The following is a 16,992-nucleotide window of genomic DNA, read 5'->3' on the forward strand; positions in this document are numbered from 1 at the left end:
AGTGTGTCAGTTGACAGCTGTACATCATTAGTCCCTTTGTGTGGATCTCCAGTACCCATGTAAGAATCCAGAAGCTATGGCTGCCCCTGCAGTCAGGGCTCTGAGAAGCATAGACACAAGGATCTTGGGGTTTCACTAGTCAGTCATTGATGAGCTTCAGTTTAAGTAAGAGTTCCCACAAAAAGAAATAAATAAACAAATGTGACAAAAAAAAATGAGAGTGGTAACCATTGATGACCACTGGTTCACACACACACACACACACACACACACACACACACACATTCATACACAGTTGGTTGGGAAGTTACAATAATTTTTAAACCCACTGCTAAAAAAAAAACTTACTCTCTTTTAAAAGTTTACCATTAAGTTGTACTCACAGGATGTGTTCTGTTCTCTCCACACAGAGAAATCTCCTTGTTACATGTCCTAGAAGTTTCTGTAACATTATACTGTCATATTCCATCTCACTTGTAAACTTTCTGTATTTTAATTTAGAAACCAGTCTCATGATAAGCATGGCAGGTCTCCCTGTGACTTGAGCATATTATATGTCCAAGATACATATAACCAGCAAGCATTAGAGTCATGTTACCACATGGGTTTGTGGTTGAATGTTTTTGTGTGTACAGCTATATCACCATTTAGAATATAGCTCTTAATCCTTGAACTGCTCTCATTATCCCAATGGAGGAAATTACCCAAAAGGCAATCAGAAGAGAAGATACAAACAAGGTCTCTGTAAGAGCTCCAGTTCTTTCTATAAGAAAAAAATAGCAGGTCAACATGTACTTCAGGGAATATTTTCTGGGATCAGAATCACAAAACAAGAGGAAGTAGAAGAGTTCATTGGTCATATAAATTCCCAATGACGTGGTTATCAAAGGAGATTAATGTAGAAGGAAAGACTATGTGATTTCTATCCCAGAGGCCAAAGTCAAGGTCTCCTGACACTGGCTGTAACAACCACACATGAACAACTTCACTGACAAGAGTGTAGGGAACAGGGCCTTCATAATTTGTAGTTGCTGCAAACCAAACACACAGAGAACTATTTCTATAACCATGGAATAAAAGAATCCTCTAGGGACTGGGGAAGACGGATCAGAGGATAAGAGCACTGACTGCCCTTGCAAAGTTCCTGAGTTCAATTCCCAGCGACCACATGGTGGCTCACAACCATCTATAGTGAGATCTGGTGCCCTCTGCTGGTCTGCAGGCATACATGAAGACATAATACTGTAAATAATGAATTTTAAAAAATGAAAAAAAAATCCTCTAAACCAGTTAAGGAAATGGATCTGAAACTCCAGCTGTTCTTGAGGAGCAAACAGAGAATGTAGAAAATGCTGAGACTTCATCTTGATCTGTCTCTGGGCTGAGGGAGTATAACCCTTAGACTCACAGTGCCCCCTGTCACCTGGTCCTGCATACCCTCTAGGCTCAGCCCCGCTGCAGGCTTTGCTGGAGCCTCAGCTGCAGGTTTGGGTCTGGGCTGCAGGTGTCTGCGAAGCACTGTGCACTTGCTGCACAGAAGTAGGTGGCTGAGTCTCCAGGCTGAGAGTCTGCGATGTGCAAGGAGAGCTGTTTGTCGCTCTTACTGAAGAAGACTGTGAATCGTCCTTCTTCCTTTTTATTGGACACTGAACGTATGGCTATCAGGAGAGCAGGGCCTTCATCAGGGAACTGCCGGTACCATGGGAAGTAGTCAAATGCGCTGTTCTCATAAGTGCAGTTCAGAACTGTGGTCCCTCCTTCCCAGACTGTCAAAGATTTCAGACTTTGTCTCACCTGCTGCTGGTCGTGTCTTTCCTTCTGCTGGCCACTCACCCCTGTGCAAGGAAACAGCAAATGGTGTTAGGTTCCTGAGGATGTACTGTCTGCTGATGGTTTCAAGACTAATGATTTGTCTGGTGCCCCAATTCCCTCCTGCCTCCAAATCAATCACATATCCTGAGATATGTGGTTTCTCCTCCATGACTCACCAGCTAGGTGAAGGCCTAGGACTAAAAATAATGCTTTCAGGACCTTGTCCATTCCTCCTAGACTGAAGATTGGGGAGAACTCAGGTGGCCTTTTCTCTCCCACAGAACACTGACTCCAACTTCACAGGCACCTCAGTTCTTTCAGCTGGCTCCACCCTTCACAAGCACTCCCTAAAGCTATTTCTCACAGAGGAAGCACTTCTCCTTTGATTTCAAATTTGGTATTGCTAAAAATAGAGTCATGAGAATCACAAATCTCCTCATTATAATTCTTCCATCACACACTGATAGAAATGTGGGTTAATATAGACACCCAGAATAGTGTGGATTTTCTGATAGAAAAAAGAAGAGAGTGGGAGGAAGGCAAGGAGGAAGAAAAGACAGAAAGCAGAAAGGAAGCAAGGAAGCAAGGAAGGAAGAAAGACCAATGATCCAACTAATATCACTTATGGGCATTTATCCAGGAGAAAGAGGTCGTTTCATGAGAGAGACACCTGCACATGCATGTGTATTATAGCACCATTCGTGACTGGCAAGATGTAGACACAGCCTAGGTACCACCTGTCAACCAATGAATGGACAGAATATTGTACCTGAAGGTACAGAGTCATATTCAGCTGCAAGGAAATATGAGTTTCTGCCATCTGTAGGAAAGTGGATAGTATTGAAGGACACAATGTTAAGCAAAATAAAGCAGACCTGTAGACATACACAATATGTATGTGTTCTCATTTGTAAAAACAAATGAACTATCAAAAACAAAAGAAAAAAGGAGTAAAGAAAAAGAAAGTAGTATTTGAAAGTAGAAGTTAGACAAACCAGTAAGGGAAGTGTAACGGGGACAAAGGGAAAGGAGGGAACAACAGAGAGTGACGACAAGATGAATACAAGGAAATTGTCACATAGGCATACATTAAAATTTCACAACAAACCCAGTAATTTGTACAATTAATGTGTCTTGATAATTTTGATAATGTCATATGCCCTATGGGAGAACTGACTATAGTAGTCTACTGAATGCTTATAGTATGAATCCAACTCCTAATGTCTTCCCATCATGTCCACATAGATGAACGGAGCTCTCAGTCCTCATTAGAAACTCACTGGACTAGTCAATGGTTAGCCCTGCGCCTACTGTCAGCCACCGTGCAGAGAAGAGAGTGTGGGATGGTCAGTCCTCATGGCACATATCTACCACATGCTCTCCTCCCAAGGTTAAGGGATCATTGCAGAAGAAAAATCAGTGTTGGGACCAGAATGGTGGATGACTACAGGAAACAGTGTCTTCTGGATACAGCAGGGCAGCTGAACTTATGAAGGAGCAGTTTTGTGACAGTCTGCACAAGGCCTGTGCAAACTTAAGGCAGACAGAATCCTAGCATGGAGAGCAAGATTAGCATGAATACATCAAGCATGCTTAATCACTGAGCTGTCTTTTCAGTTCCAGATCATTTAGGGTTTATTGGATACATTAACAAAGTTCATTGAAAACAGACAATGAATTATACTATCCCATTGCCAGCTAAGGTTGTGAGTAAATGAACCAAGAAGCATATATGCTCCATTCGCTTAAGAAAAATTTCAAATTTCTTATAATCATTTGTATGTGTCCACTTACATAAGTCCATTTACAGAGATAAGTTTATTAAAATTTCATTATATTCTTATAAAAATAAACACCAGGTTAACTAAATGTAGGTAAGACTATACCTGTAAAAAGAAAGTAAAATTTAGTAGAAAGATCTACTCTGGAAAGGCTTTGGTCTTCAGATCAGTGAGGAAAGGTAGAAAATATTCTGCATCCTAGACAGGACACAGTCAAGAATGCAGCATTTCGACTACTCTCATGGCCAGTCTACATAAACATTGAGTATCTTCCTTATATGTAATATCATAGATAAAATACAAATATTAAAATCAGTTCAGCTTTCTCTGTTGATATCAACAAGGCATAGAAGTGGAAGCATAGAATAAATGAAAAAGCATTTTCTAAAGTAGAGAACCTCTGTTCTATAACAAGAGAAGTTAAAAGAATATAAGGAAGTTATATCACAGAAAGAACTTTGTTATATATGTTATATATATATCATCACAGGCCCAATTAAAAAATAAAAACATCAAAGTCCAACAGCAGACAATTGTCCATGCTCCACAGTCTCAGAGAAAGAACTGGGGATGTAGTTCAGTCAGTAGATTTTGCACCTCCAAGACCCTGGCATTGGTTGCCAGCAGGTATAAAGTGGGCATGGTGCACATACCTGAATTCCAGCTCTCAGAAGGTAGAATGGAAAGATCTGAAAATGAAGGACATTTTAATTACAAAGCAAGACTGGTGTTTGTGTCAACACCTAAAACTCTCCCCCAAAATAAAACAAAAAATAAAAATCTGTCCAAACATGTTATTCTTAAACATGCGTAGGGGAGGAGTTGTTGCTTTGTTATATTTTTTATTATTTTCTCTTTTTCCTCTCCTTTCAGCCACACATCTACCCCACATAAACTATATCCATTATCTGTAGGAGAAACATTCCATGATGCCCTGAGTGTCTCAAATCACAAATAGTTCTGAAACACACACCCACACTCCCACACCCACACCCACACCCCCACACCCACACCCACACCCACACCCACCCCCCCATATATATATATATATATATTGAGCTTTCACCTGTACCTATTAAAAACTTTAACAGTTTCAATGAAAACAAGGATATATTCTTTTCTTTGGCATATCTACATTGTAGCACCAACCAGCACTGAACAGTCTTTCTAATGACACAGATGGCTGCTTGGTGAAAACAGGTCTGTGGCAAGGACAGGAGAGAGATGCTGGACAAAGATGCCCACAATCACTGGTGAGGGAGTTCTGACAGCACCAAAAATAATTTTGTTTTGTTTTGTTTTGATTTTTAATAAATGAACTGTGTGTTCCTTAATTGTTTGCTTGATGTTTTAAAGACTGTGACTGAATACAAAGACATGAAAGCTGAAAAAAACTAAAAAGAGATATAGAAGAAGTGCTATGTATTTGCTGAATGCTTGGGTGTCTTTCACACCAGGAACAGTTTCTATCTTCAACATAGACTCAGCACTCAAGAACTGAAAACTGAAGCATACCAAAGGCACCTGTCTGTCTAGACAAGATGGTGAAGAAAAGGGTGTGGACACTGCTCCCAACCCAGCCAGAGAATATCCTGGTGGAGAAGAAGATTGAACTGGCTTCAATCGTGAGTAGACTTCACAGTAGAAAGGACACATAACATACATTTAGACACAGGTTTTATCAATAAAGCTGGAGAGTGAACCTAGTGAAGGTGACAAACTCAGAAATGTACACTAAAAGAGGTAATCATGGCCTTGAAGGATAGTGTGCATCTTGTAAAGTGTTCACTTGCAAATTCTTATTTTTCAACACTATGGGCCATTTACCTATACTATATCTGTTTATCCTGGGCACATAGTGTTAACAAATATCTTCCATCATGATCTCTAATTAAACTTAAGCAGCATAGACAATAATGCTTGACTTATTTAAATAGTTTTAAATCCTAGCTCTCTGAGGAGTCTGTGGAAGAGCCACAGCCTTCACCTGCTCTGAAGCAGCACTGCCCCTCAGTGGCCAAATAGGAAGGTTTTCACTCTACAGTGTCCTGAGCTTAAAAGGTGGGGGGGTGAACTCTTCCTGAGAGCATTAGAGCAGGAGAGCTGACCATGCCTCCTGCCAATGGTGGCATAGAGTGGTCTAACCTGAGCAGTGCAGGAGAGCTCCCCCTGGGTATGCTGATAAGGTAGAGCCAGTATGCTGCCAGCTTAGCTACCGCAAGCCCAGATCAAGGACTTTGAATTGGCGCACCCCAAAATCTATATCATCTTGGAACTGATAGGATATTTAAAAGGGCTTGTCCTGCTGATCTAAAGCTGCAGGGTCTCCATTACACAGGACAACAAGACAACTGGGAGGATCCAATACTGATGGTGTCACAGAGAAGCCAGAGATCTCAATCCAGACCAAATGCTCACATGAACATTTGTCCGCGCAGATGTGTGGAAAGAGGGGTGTACTATGGGACACACTGTGACACACTGTACAGCTGCCATGATGAGATGTCTTCTATGCATTGTTTTCTTTTGTTTATTTTTTGTTTCCTTGCTTTTTATTCTGTGTGGGAGGTTGCAAGGGCAGAGGGTAGATATGAGGAGAGAGGAAGATGAGGAAAATTGGGCTACATGATGTGAAACTCAAGAAGAATCAGTTAAAAAAAAAAAAAAAAAAAACCTCAGGCCTTGAAGAGATGCATTGAATCTTTCTCTGGAGCCAATACTTTTGAGATGGAAAGAGATTTTTTGTTTGTTGAGGCCAGCTATAGCATGATTTCTATCCTTCCCTTCTAGCATTTCCTCCATGCATCATCATGATTCCCTATCTCTCTATCTTGCCTAAAACCACTTCACTCTGGAAAATGAGAGAAGCCAATCATAAGACATAATGAAATGACAATGTTGTTATTTACAATACAGCTTTATGAAATGAATAAATGGTTAGATTTGACATAAGGTATGTTTTATTTGCCCCTTATATAAACCACTTGTACACATGATGATTATTAAGTCACAAAAAATATTTTCACTACATTTTCAATATTTCTACTATTTTGAGATTATAACATAATCTCATTTTATAAAGAGATTATATAGTTATAATATAAATTTTCCCTTTTTTTATAGAACTGCCCAACTATTCCTCCTTGCTCTCCTTCAAACTTGTGGCCTCCTCTTTCATTAATTATGTTACATATGTATGTATGTATATACATGTTTATTCATAAATACACATGTAAAACATGTTCAGTCTTGATGCTGTTACGTGTAAGTATGTTTTCAGGACTGACGGATCAGTGTTGGATTACCAGTTGCTGTGTTCATCTCTGGGAAAGACTCTTTCTCTCCCTATCAGTTTTCCTTAGTTGCCAATAGTTCACTGTCTACGACAGAGGCTTTGAGCACTTTCCCCACCCACATTGGCATGGCTATGGTGACATTCCTAAAAGAAACAATTTCACAGCAAACTCTGATCCTCTGGCCCTTAACATCTTTCCTCCTGTCTACTTCAGGGTGTCCAGAGCCTGAGTAGGTGCAGGACTTACATTGCAGATATGTTCTTTGTGACTAGAACCCACAGCTCTGCATCCTGATTGGTTGTGGTTTTCTGCAATGGCCTCCATCTTTTAGTAAAGTCATGGATCTTGAAAAGGAACCTACAACCACCACTTTAGTAAACCAGATAGTCATAAACTCACTCAAAATATTTCTCCTTTTCCCATACACGTTCATTTAGACAGTCTTTTTTTTATGTTCTTTTCTATTTTAATTTTTTCTTCACAACTTAATCATTAAATTTCCCAATTGAAACCACCTCCCTCAACTCTCCCTCTCTTCCCCCTATTAAAACATGCAGGGATTCTGTGGTGGCTTGAATTTTTGTGAGTGTAAAGGGCCACATCCACCCAGCAGAAAGTTTGCATACAGGCTGCAGGTGTGTGGGGAGCACTGTGGATGACAGCACAGAGATAAGTGCCTGAGTCTGTGCTCTGGGAGGAGGAAATGTACAAAGAGCTGCGACGCTTCACAGGGACTGTCGTGGATGTCAGTCTTCCACTGTGCTTTGTTCCAGAAGGGTTGGAAAGCAGGCTGAGGAGAGGTCCCCCAGGACTTTGGTGAAACCACTGCACTTGCGTTATAGCCGTGGAGGAGTTGCACTGCAGTGTTGCACTCTCTCCCTCCTGCAGAACCAAGGACACTGGACTCTGCTCCACTTGCTGCCCTTTCACCCCTGATTGGAAATCGAAAGAGAGACACAGGTGGCTGTCATTGCAGTGTCCCTTGAGCCCTGAATGCACCCCCATGTCCTCTGAGATGGTGGGAGCTCTGCAGGACCCCTGACCTGCTTTCCCCACCCCTCCATGTGCAATATCCCCTCAGGTGCCCTGAATGTGGACAGCCAGACTCACAGCAAACCTGGGTGCACAGAAGCCCCAGCAGAAAGCATAGCAGCCTTTTCATGGTGCTGGTGGGGCTGCTGGAGACAGAAGCAAGCAACCCACTCCTGGGCTGTGGGGGCTGTTGAAGTGTCTCTTCTCCTGCAGTCAGCTCCACCCAGGAACCCTGCCAAGCCAGACCCTGCTGAGTTCCCTCACAGCCTTCAGAGCCTGAAGCTCCTCCTACACCAGACCTGCCTGAGAGTCTGGGTGGAGCACAGTGGAGAAGAGGGACATTTTGACATGAGCCTGGGGTTGTGTTGTGTTAGGGAACCTGGAGCAGGAGAGGACCAAGGAGAACATGCCTCAGCTGCACACAGACCCTGGAAACTCAGGGTAACATGAGCTGATTCCCTGAACAGGTGCATGCTCAAAGAAGACCCTTGATTGGGCCCTGAAGGATGGCTCAGCAGACAAGGGTATCTGTTCTCTTTCCACGAGGCCTTAGCTCCCTTCCTAGCATGACATCAGGTGGCTCGCAGCTGCCTGTCACTCCAGCTCCAGGGCATCTGATGCTCTCCTCTGTCCTCTTCAGAACCTGTGCACAAGTGCCAAAATTTACACAGACCCACTCTCTCTATATATATAAAAAAATCTTCATCTGTGAAATAAATTAAGTGAAATCACTGCAATAAAAAAAAAATAAACAGGATAATATTGATAAAGTATAAGTTCATGGTTTCCTGCTTCTGAACAGTCAAGGTTTGTTCTAACTGCTGTTTAAAAACGTGACCCCATAAGGAGGAAGTAAATTGGGGAACTAGTGTGGAGGGCTGCATTGCAGAGGAGCAGGTCAAGAGCACTGTGTGCTCTGCACGTGGTGCCTTCCGGGAACACGGCACAGTGTGATCATATCAAAAGAGGAATGCAGCTTAAGTTTTCAGCAAAAGAAGATTGCTTGAGAGATGAGACCAGTGATGAAAAGGAAAGACACAATCTCCTCAAAAAGAGCTCACAGCCAACCCTATGCCCTCTAAGCCTGTCATTGTCTCAAACAGTAGTAGAGCAAGGAATGATCTCCTGCTTGGTCAACATCCTGTAGTGTAACTTGGGTAGAATTTTTACTCCTCGGTAAAAGTTTTTCAACAATGAGATCTTTTCAATGAGAAACAAATGGCAACCAAGATCTATTCCAAAGGAATGAAGCACTTCCCAAGATTCCACCCTCTCTCTGCGCTGTAGCCTTCACAGAACATGCCAGCTCCCTGACAGTACCTGAGGCTGGGACTTTGGTCTTACTCTGCAGGCCTCAGGTGGTTTGTTTCCAGCACTGCACTTGTGACTCAGGGTAGAGATTCCCCCAGCTTCCTCAGTCCTATTGTCAGAGGATTTTCAGGTGGAAAGATTTCCACCCTTCTGTACTCAGTCTGAAAGTCCTCCATGCCTGTCAGGCTGACTACCTGCTGTGACCTTCAGGAGAGGCTGAGACCCAGGTGAGGGTGTAACACACACAGGAAAGGAGCCTGATGGGTAAGGGATATGTTGTAGAATATTTGATCACACTGTGAACCCCAAGATGGTGTCATTTAGTGTAAACCTTGTTTCTAGTTGTGGTATGGCTCAGCCATAGCACACACCTTTAATCTCAGAGAGGATTAAATAAAGTCCACCACAAGACAAGGGGCAGAGTAAGCAAGCAGATGACAAATAGTGAATATAGAGAGATAAAACAGAGAGTAAGAGGAAGTCAGGAGGATAGGTAGAGAGATGCACAGGAAGGAGAGAGAAGGGAATCTCAGTTTTGGGGGTTTTGAGACAGCATGGATAATTATTTTTTTTCTCTCTTGGGATGTTGGCTGAGGAGAAAGGTCAGCTGGGTGCTTTCTCTGCCTCTCTTAGGTAGCAGACTTTCATCCAGGCATTTTCCTCCTGATTATTCATTAATAACATGAAGCCTTTGAGATTTTCTTTAAAACAACAGGATGAGCAGCTGCCCCTCAGCCCCAGAGTGGCTGCAGCACATGCGCAGATTCAGCCATCTGGTTGGGCAGCCCTGGGCTCTGCATCCTCCTGCTGCGTCAGGGCTGTGTGGACTCAGCCACAGGTGGGTTTCTGTACTGAGTGAGGCCACACATTACTCTTTCTGTGGAGATGAACTAAAGCAGAGACACACTCACAGAGTACTCCACGCTCAGGATGCTCAGTAAGGTCAGCAAGGTGAGCAGGAAGCAGCTCCCTCCTTCTGGAGATTCCCAGGAAGCAAATAAAGCCTAAAGAGTGGGAGAGGAAGACAGAGGTTGCTCTGAGCTTCAGGAGACTTAGATACCTTCATCCTAGGGATAGCGGAGGGATAGTTAGCAAGAAATATTTTGTTTTCCTTGGCCTACCTACACCATCTGTGAAATATGTTCTGTCAGAAAACCTACTGAAACCTTGGAGGTTTTAAAAAATAACTATTAATAATTTCATACATGACCATAATATATTCAGATCAAATCCAACACCACCACCCTGCTTCTCCTACACTTCTCCTGGAATCCACTATACCCCAGTGCCCCTGCAGAAGTCAGAGAACTAAAAATGTGGCTTCAGGGCTAATAGAGGAAAGAGCTTAAGAGATAGAGTGGTAGAGCAAAGGTAGTACAATGTCAACAGGGGGACTGGCTAAGTGGAGAGGAGGATGGCAGGTTGAGGCTGAGAAGGAAGGTTCATGAGTCTATACTGCTCTATGGAAAAGCCATTAATTCTTTAGAAAGGAGTGTCCTCTAGAGGCCCAACTGAGAAATGAAAAGTTCACAATTGTAATAACTTCCCACTGTCCTTGTTGCCTTCCCAGGGTGAATTCCAAGGCTTTCTGACCACGCACAGTAGAAGGTTTATGTTTAAGTGTAAAACTTGTGAGATTTTTTTTTTTAAATACAAAGTTGTGAGCAGAAATGGTTGAAAATATTTTAGTGAAAAAATTACAGAACCTTTACACATTTCAAAACAAGTGTGAGGAACTTAGTATTCAGAGCACTGTGCAGTTGCTACAGTTCTACACAACAACATCACAATGCCTGGGAAAATGATGTGATTGATGCTTCTGGGAAGTATAGATTCAAATAAACATTGTAAAAGTGCATTTTAGGAAAACATGCATGTCATGGACAATCCTCATTTGATGAACTCCAAGTCAAATTTAAGGTATGGTGAACTAAGGAATAGACTGAATTGCCTGTGCAATCTGTTGGTCTTTTTCATAAAATAAAACACAATTAAGAGTTATACACCTGCCCTATTCTAGATTCTGAACACAAGAGTAGATTATGCCATGTATGGACACCAGGGGGCAGGAGTTAGGCTCATCACCTTGCAAATCCACTACCACAGTTCTCATCCTAGCAAGGTACTTAAGAGTCAACTTCTAGCAATAAGTGCAAGTTTCTCCCTTTCTCGTGTGTGTGTGTGTGTGTGTGTGTGTGTGTGTGTGTGTGTAAATTAAAATGAAGTCACTGAGACTCTTAACAAGTACCATTCAATGAGGCAGTTTTTAGTCCAAATACAGAACACAAAGGACAGAACCCCTTTCACACAGATCAAAGTGCACAGCAACGAACATGGAAGAGCAAGTATCTCTGTAGAAAGATGTAGAATCTGTTGGTTAAATCCTCAAAAGTGTAACATCTAGATCTTGTGGTAGATCTATGTTCAGCATTTGGAGAATCTTCATACTGATTTCCTTATTGGTTGTCCCCATTTGTATTCACATTAGCAATGAAGAAGTATTCTCCCTCATGCAACATTCTCAGTTTGTACCCTTGTCCTCCATTTTTATAGCCCCTCCCTGCTCCTCTTCTGTGATAAAATCTGAGCCTTGTATATAGGAACTGCATTCTGGATGTGTTAACTAGCACTAGAAAAGTTGAGACCAGGTACTCTTTGAATTTTGACCATTTGCCCATTACTGTACTATCCTCTATTTGCTTCAAAAGGAAGCTTCTTTGATGAGAAGTGAGAACTACACCTATCTTTGAATAATTATACAGAGTTAAAATCCAGTTAGAAGCCATATTGATTTAGTAAAATGGCCACAACTGGTTCTCCTCTAGTGTTTATGACATCTCCAGCCCTGGGTAGTTAACTAGGCTTACAGTATTGGGCCTTAATTCCTTCCTATTGAGCAGGACTTATGTCCAGTAAAGTGCATAATAGTTCCCCCAAAACGAAAGTGCTACCATTGCACCTCTGTGAGCGTTCTTGCCATTGGGATCAGTGTTTTTTTTAAATTAAATTTTAATTTCTTTTTATAAATTACAGATTTTTCACTTTGTATCCCAGCTGTAGCCCTCTCCCTCATTCCCTCCCAATTGCACCCACTCTTCTTCATCTCCTCCCTTCCTCTCTCTAAGTCCACTGATAGGGAAGATCCTCCTCCCATTCCATCTGACCCTAGTTTATTAAGTCTCATCAGGACTGTCCGCATTGTCTTCCTCTGTGGCCTAACAAGGCTGTGTCTCCCTCAGGGGTCGGGGGAGGTCAGAGCCAGCCACTGAGTTCATATCAGAGACAGTCTCTGTTCCCCTTGCTAGGGAAACCCACTCAGATACTGAGCTGCCGTGGGCTTCATCTGAGCAGGGGTTCTAGGTTATATCCATGCATGTCCTTGGTTTGAGAATCAGTTTAAGACAAGCCCCTGTGCGCAGATATATTTTGTCCTTGTGGAGCTCCTGTCCTCTCCAGTTCTTACGAACTCTCTCTTCTTTCATATGATTCCCTGCACTCTGCCCAAAGTTTGGCCATGAGTCTCAGCATCTGCTTTGAAACACTGCTAGGTAGAGTCTTTCAGAGGCCCTCTATGGTAGGCTCCTGTCCTGTTTCTTGTTTTCTCCTACTTCCAAGTCCATCCCATTTGTCTTTCTAAGTAAGAATTGATCATCTTACCCCAAGTCCTCTCTCTTGTTTAGCTTCTTTAGGTGTACAGATTTTAGTATGTTTATTCTATCTTATAGGTCTAGTATCCACTTATAAGTGAGTATATACCATGTGTGTGTTTCTGCTTCTTGGATACCTCACTAAGGATGATCTTTTCTAGGTCCTACCTTTTGTCTGCAAATTTCATGATTTCCTTGTTTTTAATTGCTGAGTAAGTATTCCATTTGGGGAATGTACCACAATACCTGTATCCATTCTTCAAACGAGGGACATCTGGATTGTTTCCAGGTTATGGTTATTATGAATAAAGCTGTTATGAACATGGTTGAGCAAATGTCCTTGTTGTGTATTTAAGCATATTTTGGATATATGCCTAGGAATGCTCTCTTGAGGGAGCAGTATTCCTAGTTGTCTGAGAAAGCAACAAATTTATTCCCAAAGTGGTTGTACAAGTTCACATTCTTGCCGGCAATGGAGCATGGTTCCCCTTTTACCATAACCTTTCCAGCATGTGTTGTTACTTGAGGATTTTATCTTAGCCATTCTGAGGGGTGTAAGGTGAAATCTCAGGGTCGTTTTGATTTGCATCTCCCTGGTGGTTAAACATTGAGCATTTCTTTAGGTATTTCTCTGCCATTCTATATTTATCTACAGAGAATTCTCTGTTTAGCTCTGTGGGGTCATTGTTTTGATTCACAATCTTTCTATTGCTTGGTAAGATTTTCTATTGCTTTTCTCCTTTGAACTCTTGCATGAAACCTTTGGATACTGTGAGAACCTGTCATCAGAGAGGAGTCTTCAGGTCAGTTTTAGCTAAATTCCCAGAAGTCCTTGTCTAAAGTAAGTGGTATCCCTAGAAATAGGGTCTTATCTTCAAATTCTGTGCGGATAACCAAGCCAATGGCAATTATTTGGAGGAGTCTTTTGAAGCACCTAACTAACAACTTAAAAGAAGGGTTCCCAAGTCTGGAACTCATGTGAAGTAGAAGTTTCTGGTTTCCTTGAAGACTCAGCTTTGTCATGTGCTGTTTTGCTTTAAGCTGCACACGATGTTTACTGGAGGTGGGCTTGTGAAAGGGTACATGATGTTTTGCTATGAGCCCTCTCATGCAAAGGGACTGACTTTGGCCAGCTGAGAACATCCCTTGGTGGGGGGAGGACTCTGGGTAGAGAAGATAAATAAAAGGCCCCATGGAGGCATCCCTTTTTGGATTGACATCACAGTGTTGATCTTCATGCTTCACAAAGATAAATGTTCCAGAGAACGTCTTGGGTTAATCCATCCAAGTCTTGTGGCTTTTGCTGATTTCATGTTGCTGTTTAATATTGGCCTTTGGATTGGACTGCTGGTAACTTGAAGGCTAAGTTTGGTAATCCCCTAAAGACCCATGGACCCTTATCAGCAGGAAGGGGATAAAAAAGGCCTACAGCCCTTTTCCATACTAATCTCCTACTGAGGTTGGGGGTTGGATGGGAGGTAAAGTTGTTTAAGAACCATAAATAAAATACATTTGGTTAAATATAAGTCTACATTCTGGCTTTTATTGGATTTGACAAGCTCTCACCTAAGAGATTCTATTCTATGCTATGCCATTAGAAGTAGTTTTGGGTGTTTGGAGAAGCAATTTGACATCCCCTGGTGCTTTCTAACCAGTAAGAAAATGTGTAATTTATTGCTGATCATTGTGTATATAAACATGAATATTTCTTGAAAGGCAATGTGGTTTATTATTATTATTTCAGCTCTTTCTTTATGTGCAGAGAGATAAGTATAAGTACTAGAGCATTTTATTTTAAACCAACATTTTGTTTACAAAGTGAGATGAATCAAAACGTTGGTCTCCTTTCTCATGTTTCAGAAAAAGTATGAGAGAACCCAACTCTAATCCCAGGTGAGTGCAAACACCACATCATCGGGATTGAAGCAAAGTGCACTGGCAGACAAGAATAGACTTTAAGGGGAAGGGATTTTTGGACAGAGTCTTTTATGACTAGGCTGTTTCAGACATGGTGTGTAGGAAATGGAAGGACTTGCCAACAACTGTATTTTTTGAGCAGCTTCACTAAGTGAAGGCTGTCAGGGAGCATTGTGGTTTGAATGAGAATGGCTACCATAAGCTCATTTATCAATGTTTGGCTCCCACTTTGTGGACTATTGAGGAAGGATCAGGATGTATGGCCGTGCCTGAGGAGGTATATCACTGGTGTTGGGCTTTGGAATCCCAAAGCCAAAGTCAAGCCCAGCTTCTCCCTCTCTCTGTCTCTTGCTTGTGATCAGATGTAAGCTCTCAGCTACTACTCCAGGGCCATCCTGCCTGCCTGCCTGCCTGCTCCTACACTCCCTACCATGATGATCACCTCTGAAACTGTGGTCAAGCCTCCAATGAAATGCTTTCTTTCACTAGCTGTCTTGATTATCCATGGTGTCTCTTCAAAGCAGCAGACAAATAACTAAGAGTAGAAGTTGGGGGATGCTCTGCAAAATGGACCAAGGAAAGGAAGAATCTTAATAATTTGTAGAATGAGACTGAAGCAATATTTCAAAGACTAGAGTCTATGTTTCTCATTTAAATCATAAATTTGAGGGTAATAACAAAAGATTGCTAGAGAATTTGAGTTCCTAGATTCTGTAAGACATCTTGGTAGAGATAAATCCTATGTCAGGCATTTCCTGGAGATGTTTGCTGTTAAGACTTGCAGTTAGGGAGAGAACTTTATTTCAAGGGATCACAGCCTGGGTTGTCTCTAGCACTGTCTTCCATCCTGTCCTGTCAGAATATCCACAGATCCTAGGTTTCTAGATATTTGACCTGAGACTTGATGCTGTTTTTCAGGAAGCTGGTGAGCAACACTTGGAGAAAGCACACAGCCTCCCTCACAGGGCCGCTCCCCTAGGCCTCCTGCACCTGTGGTTTGTGTGCAGCTTTTCCTGAAGTCTCCCTCACTGTGTCACCCAGAGCACAGTAGTACAGGGCAGAGTCTGACAGCTGCGCTGAGGACGTCTGCAGGTGGAAGGAGCTGCTGCTCTTGTGGAGAGTGGTGTGGAACCCTCGGTGCTCTGTCCTCTTGTTGTCTGTGGAGCTCCTCAGGAGTAGCTGAGGGGCTTCATTGAGATATTGCATGTACCAGAAGAGGTAAACACCTAAGTAAGTAGTCTGATAGGTGCAGTTCAGCAACACAGGCATCCCCTCTGTGAGAGTGACCAAGCCTTCTGTCTGCATCACTGAGTCTCCATTGCTCCTTTCTAAAAAACAAACAAGGAGGAATTACTGTTCTATGTGAGGAGGAAGGATAAAGACTGCCATAGTTGTACAACAAAGACATCATTAACTCTTAGGGTAAAATGTAACTTACTGAGCATGAAGAGGAGCACAAGAACTGAACAGGTGACAGGAAGCATGTTCATAGAAGAAATGACACTTGGTCCTTGACTGCACCAGTCTCGCAGGGCAAGTCTTCTTCAGGACCTCATCAAACTCCTCACTCATGGGCAAGGACCTCTGTCTGCACAGTGAGTCTGTCATGCTAAGACACTTGAAGGAGATGTAACCCACATCTCCACATCTAAGAAAGCAACGCCCTCTGCTGATCTCCTTAAACCTGCACCACAGGTGGCTGCACAAGACACTGTGAATAAACTTGAAACCTCACCCTAAGCAGACAGGTCTCTAGCTGACACCTGTGTTATGAACCATATGTATCCTATGGTATTTAACGGGGTGGGTGTACGTAAAAGTGTACACACCCATACCTCTGATAAAATTCATCTATTTTTCTCATTATATTGGTTCTTTAGAGAATGTTATGCAATAAAATTTTATTATACTCATCTACTCTCTCCAATTGTAACAGATCCATCCAACTTCCCTACCAACCACATTTTGTCCCTCTCTTTTTTTAAATAAGACACTTCAATTTTTGTCTTTCCAGCTGTTCTTCTCATATACTCTTAGCTTTGTTCCCTCAGTAGAGGGTGGTCTATGAACCAGGAGCTGCATTTTTAAACTGCATCTCTCTCTCTCAGCAGATACAAACTGCCAACAGCTCCGTAGCTAAGGGAGGGAATGCCCACTGTCCCCATTTGTCTGATCCTTTGCTAGTCTTATGCCTGC

General features: G+C 42.3%; 2 gene segments (V, D, J or C); both read right to left on the reverse strand.

Moving 5' to 3' along the window:
- Positions 1 to 1,446: 1,446 nt before the first annotated feature.
- LOC132656609 (T cell receptor alpha variable 23/delta variable 6-like) lies at positions 1,447 to 2,040 on the reverse strand. The segment is given in 2 exon segments: positions 1,447 to 1,835; positions 1,989 to 2,040. Coding segments are annotated over 2 exon segments (441 nt in total).
- Positions 2,041 to 15,771: 13,731 nt separating this feature from the next.
- On the reverse strand, positions 15,772 to 16,286 carry LOC132656610 (T-cell receptor alpha chain V region CTL-F3-like). The segment is given in 2 exon segments: positions 15,772 to 16,124; positions 16,235 to 16,286. Coding segments are annotated over 2 exon segments (405 nt in total).
- Positions 16,287 to 16,992: the final 706 nt, after the last annotated feature.

Source organism: Meriones unguiculatus, chromosome 9, assembly GCF_030254825.1.
Source record: "Meriones unguiculatus strain TT.TT164.6M chromosome 9, Bangor_MerUng_6.1, whole genome shotgun sequence".
Lineage (NCBI taxonomy): Eukaryota > Metazoa > Chordata > Mammalia > Rodentia > Muridae > Meriones > Meriones unguiculatus.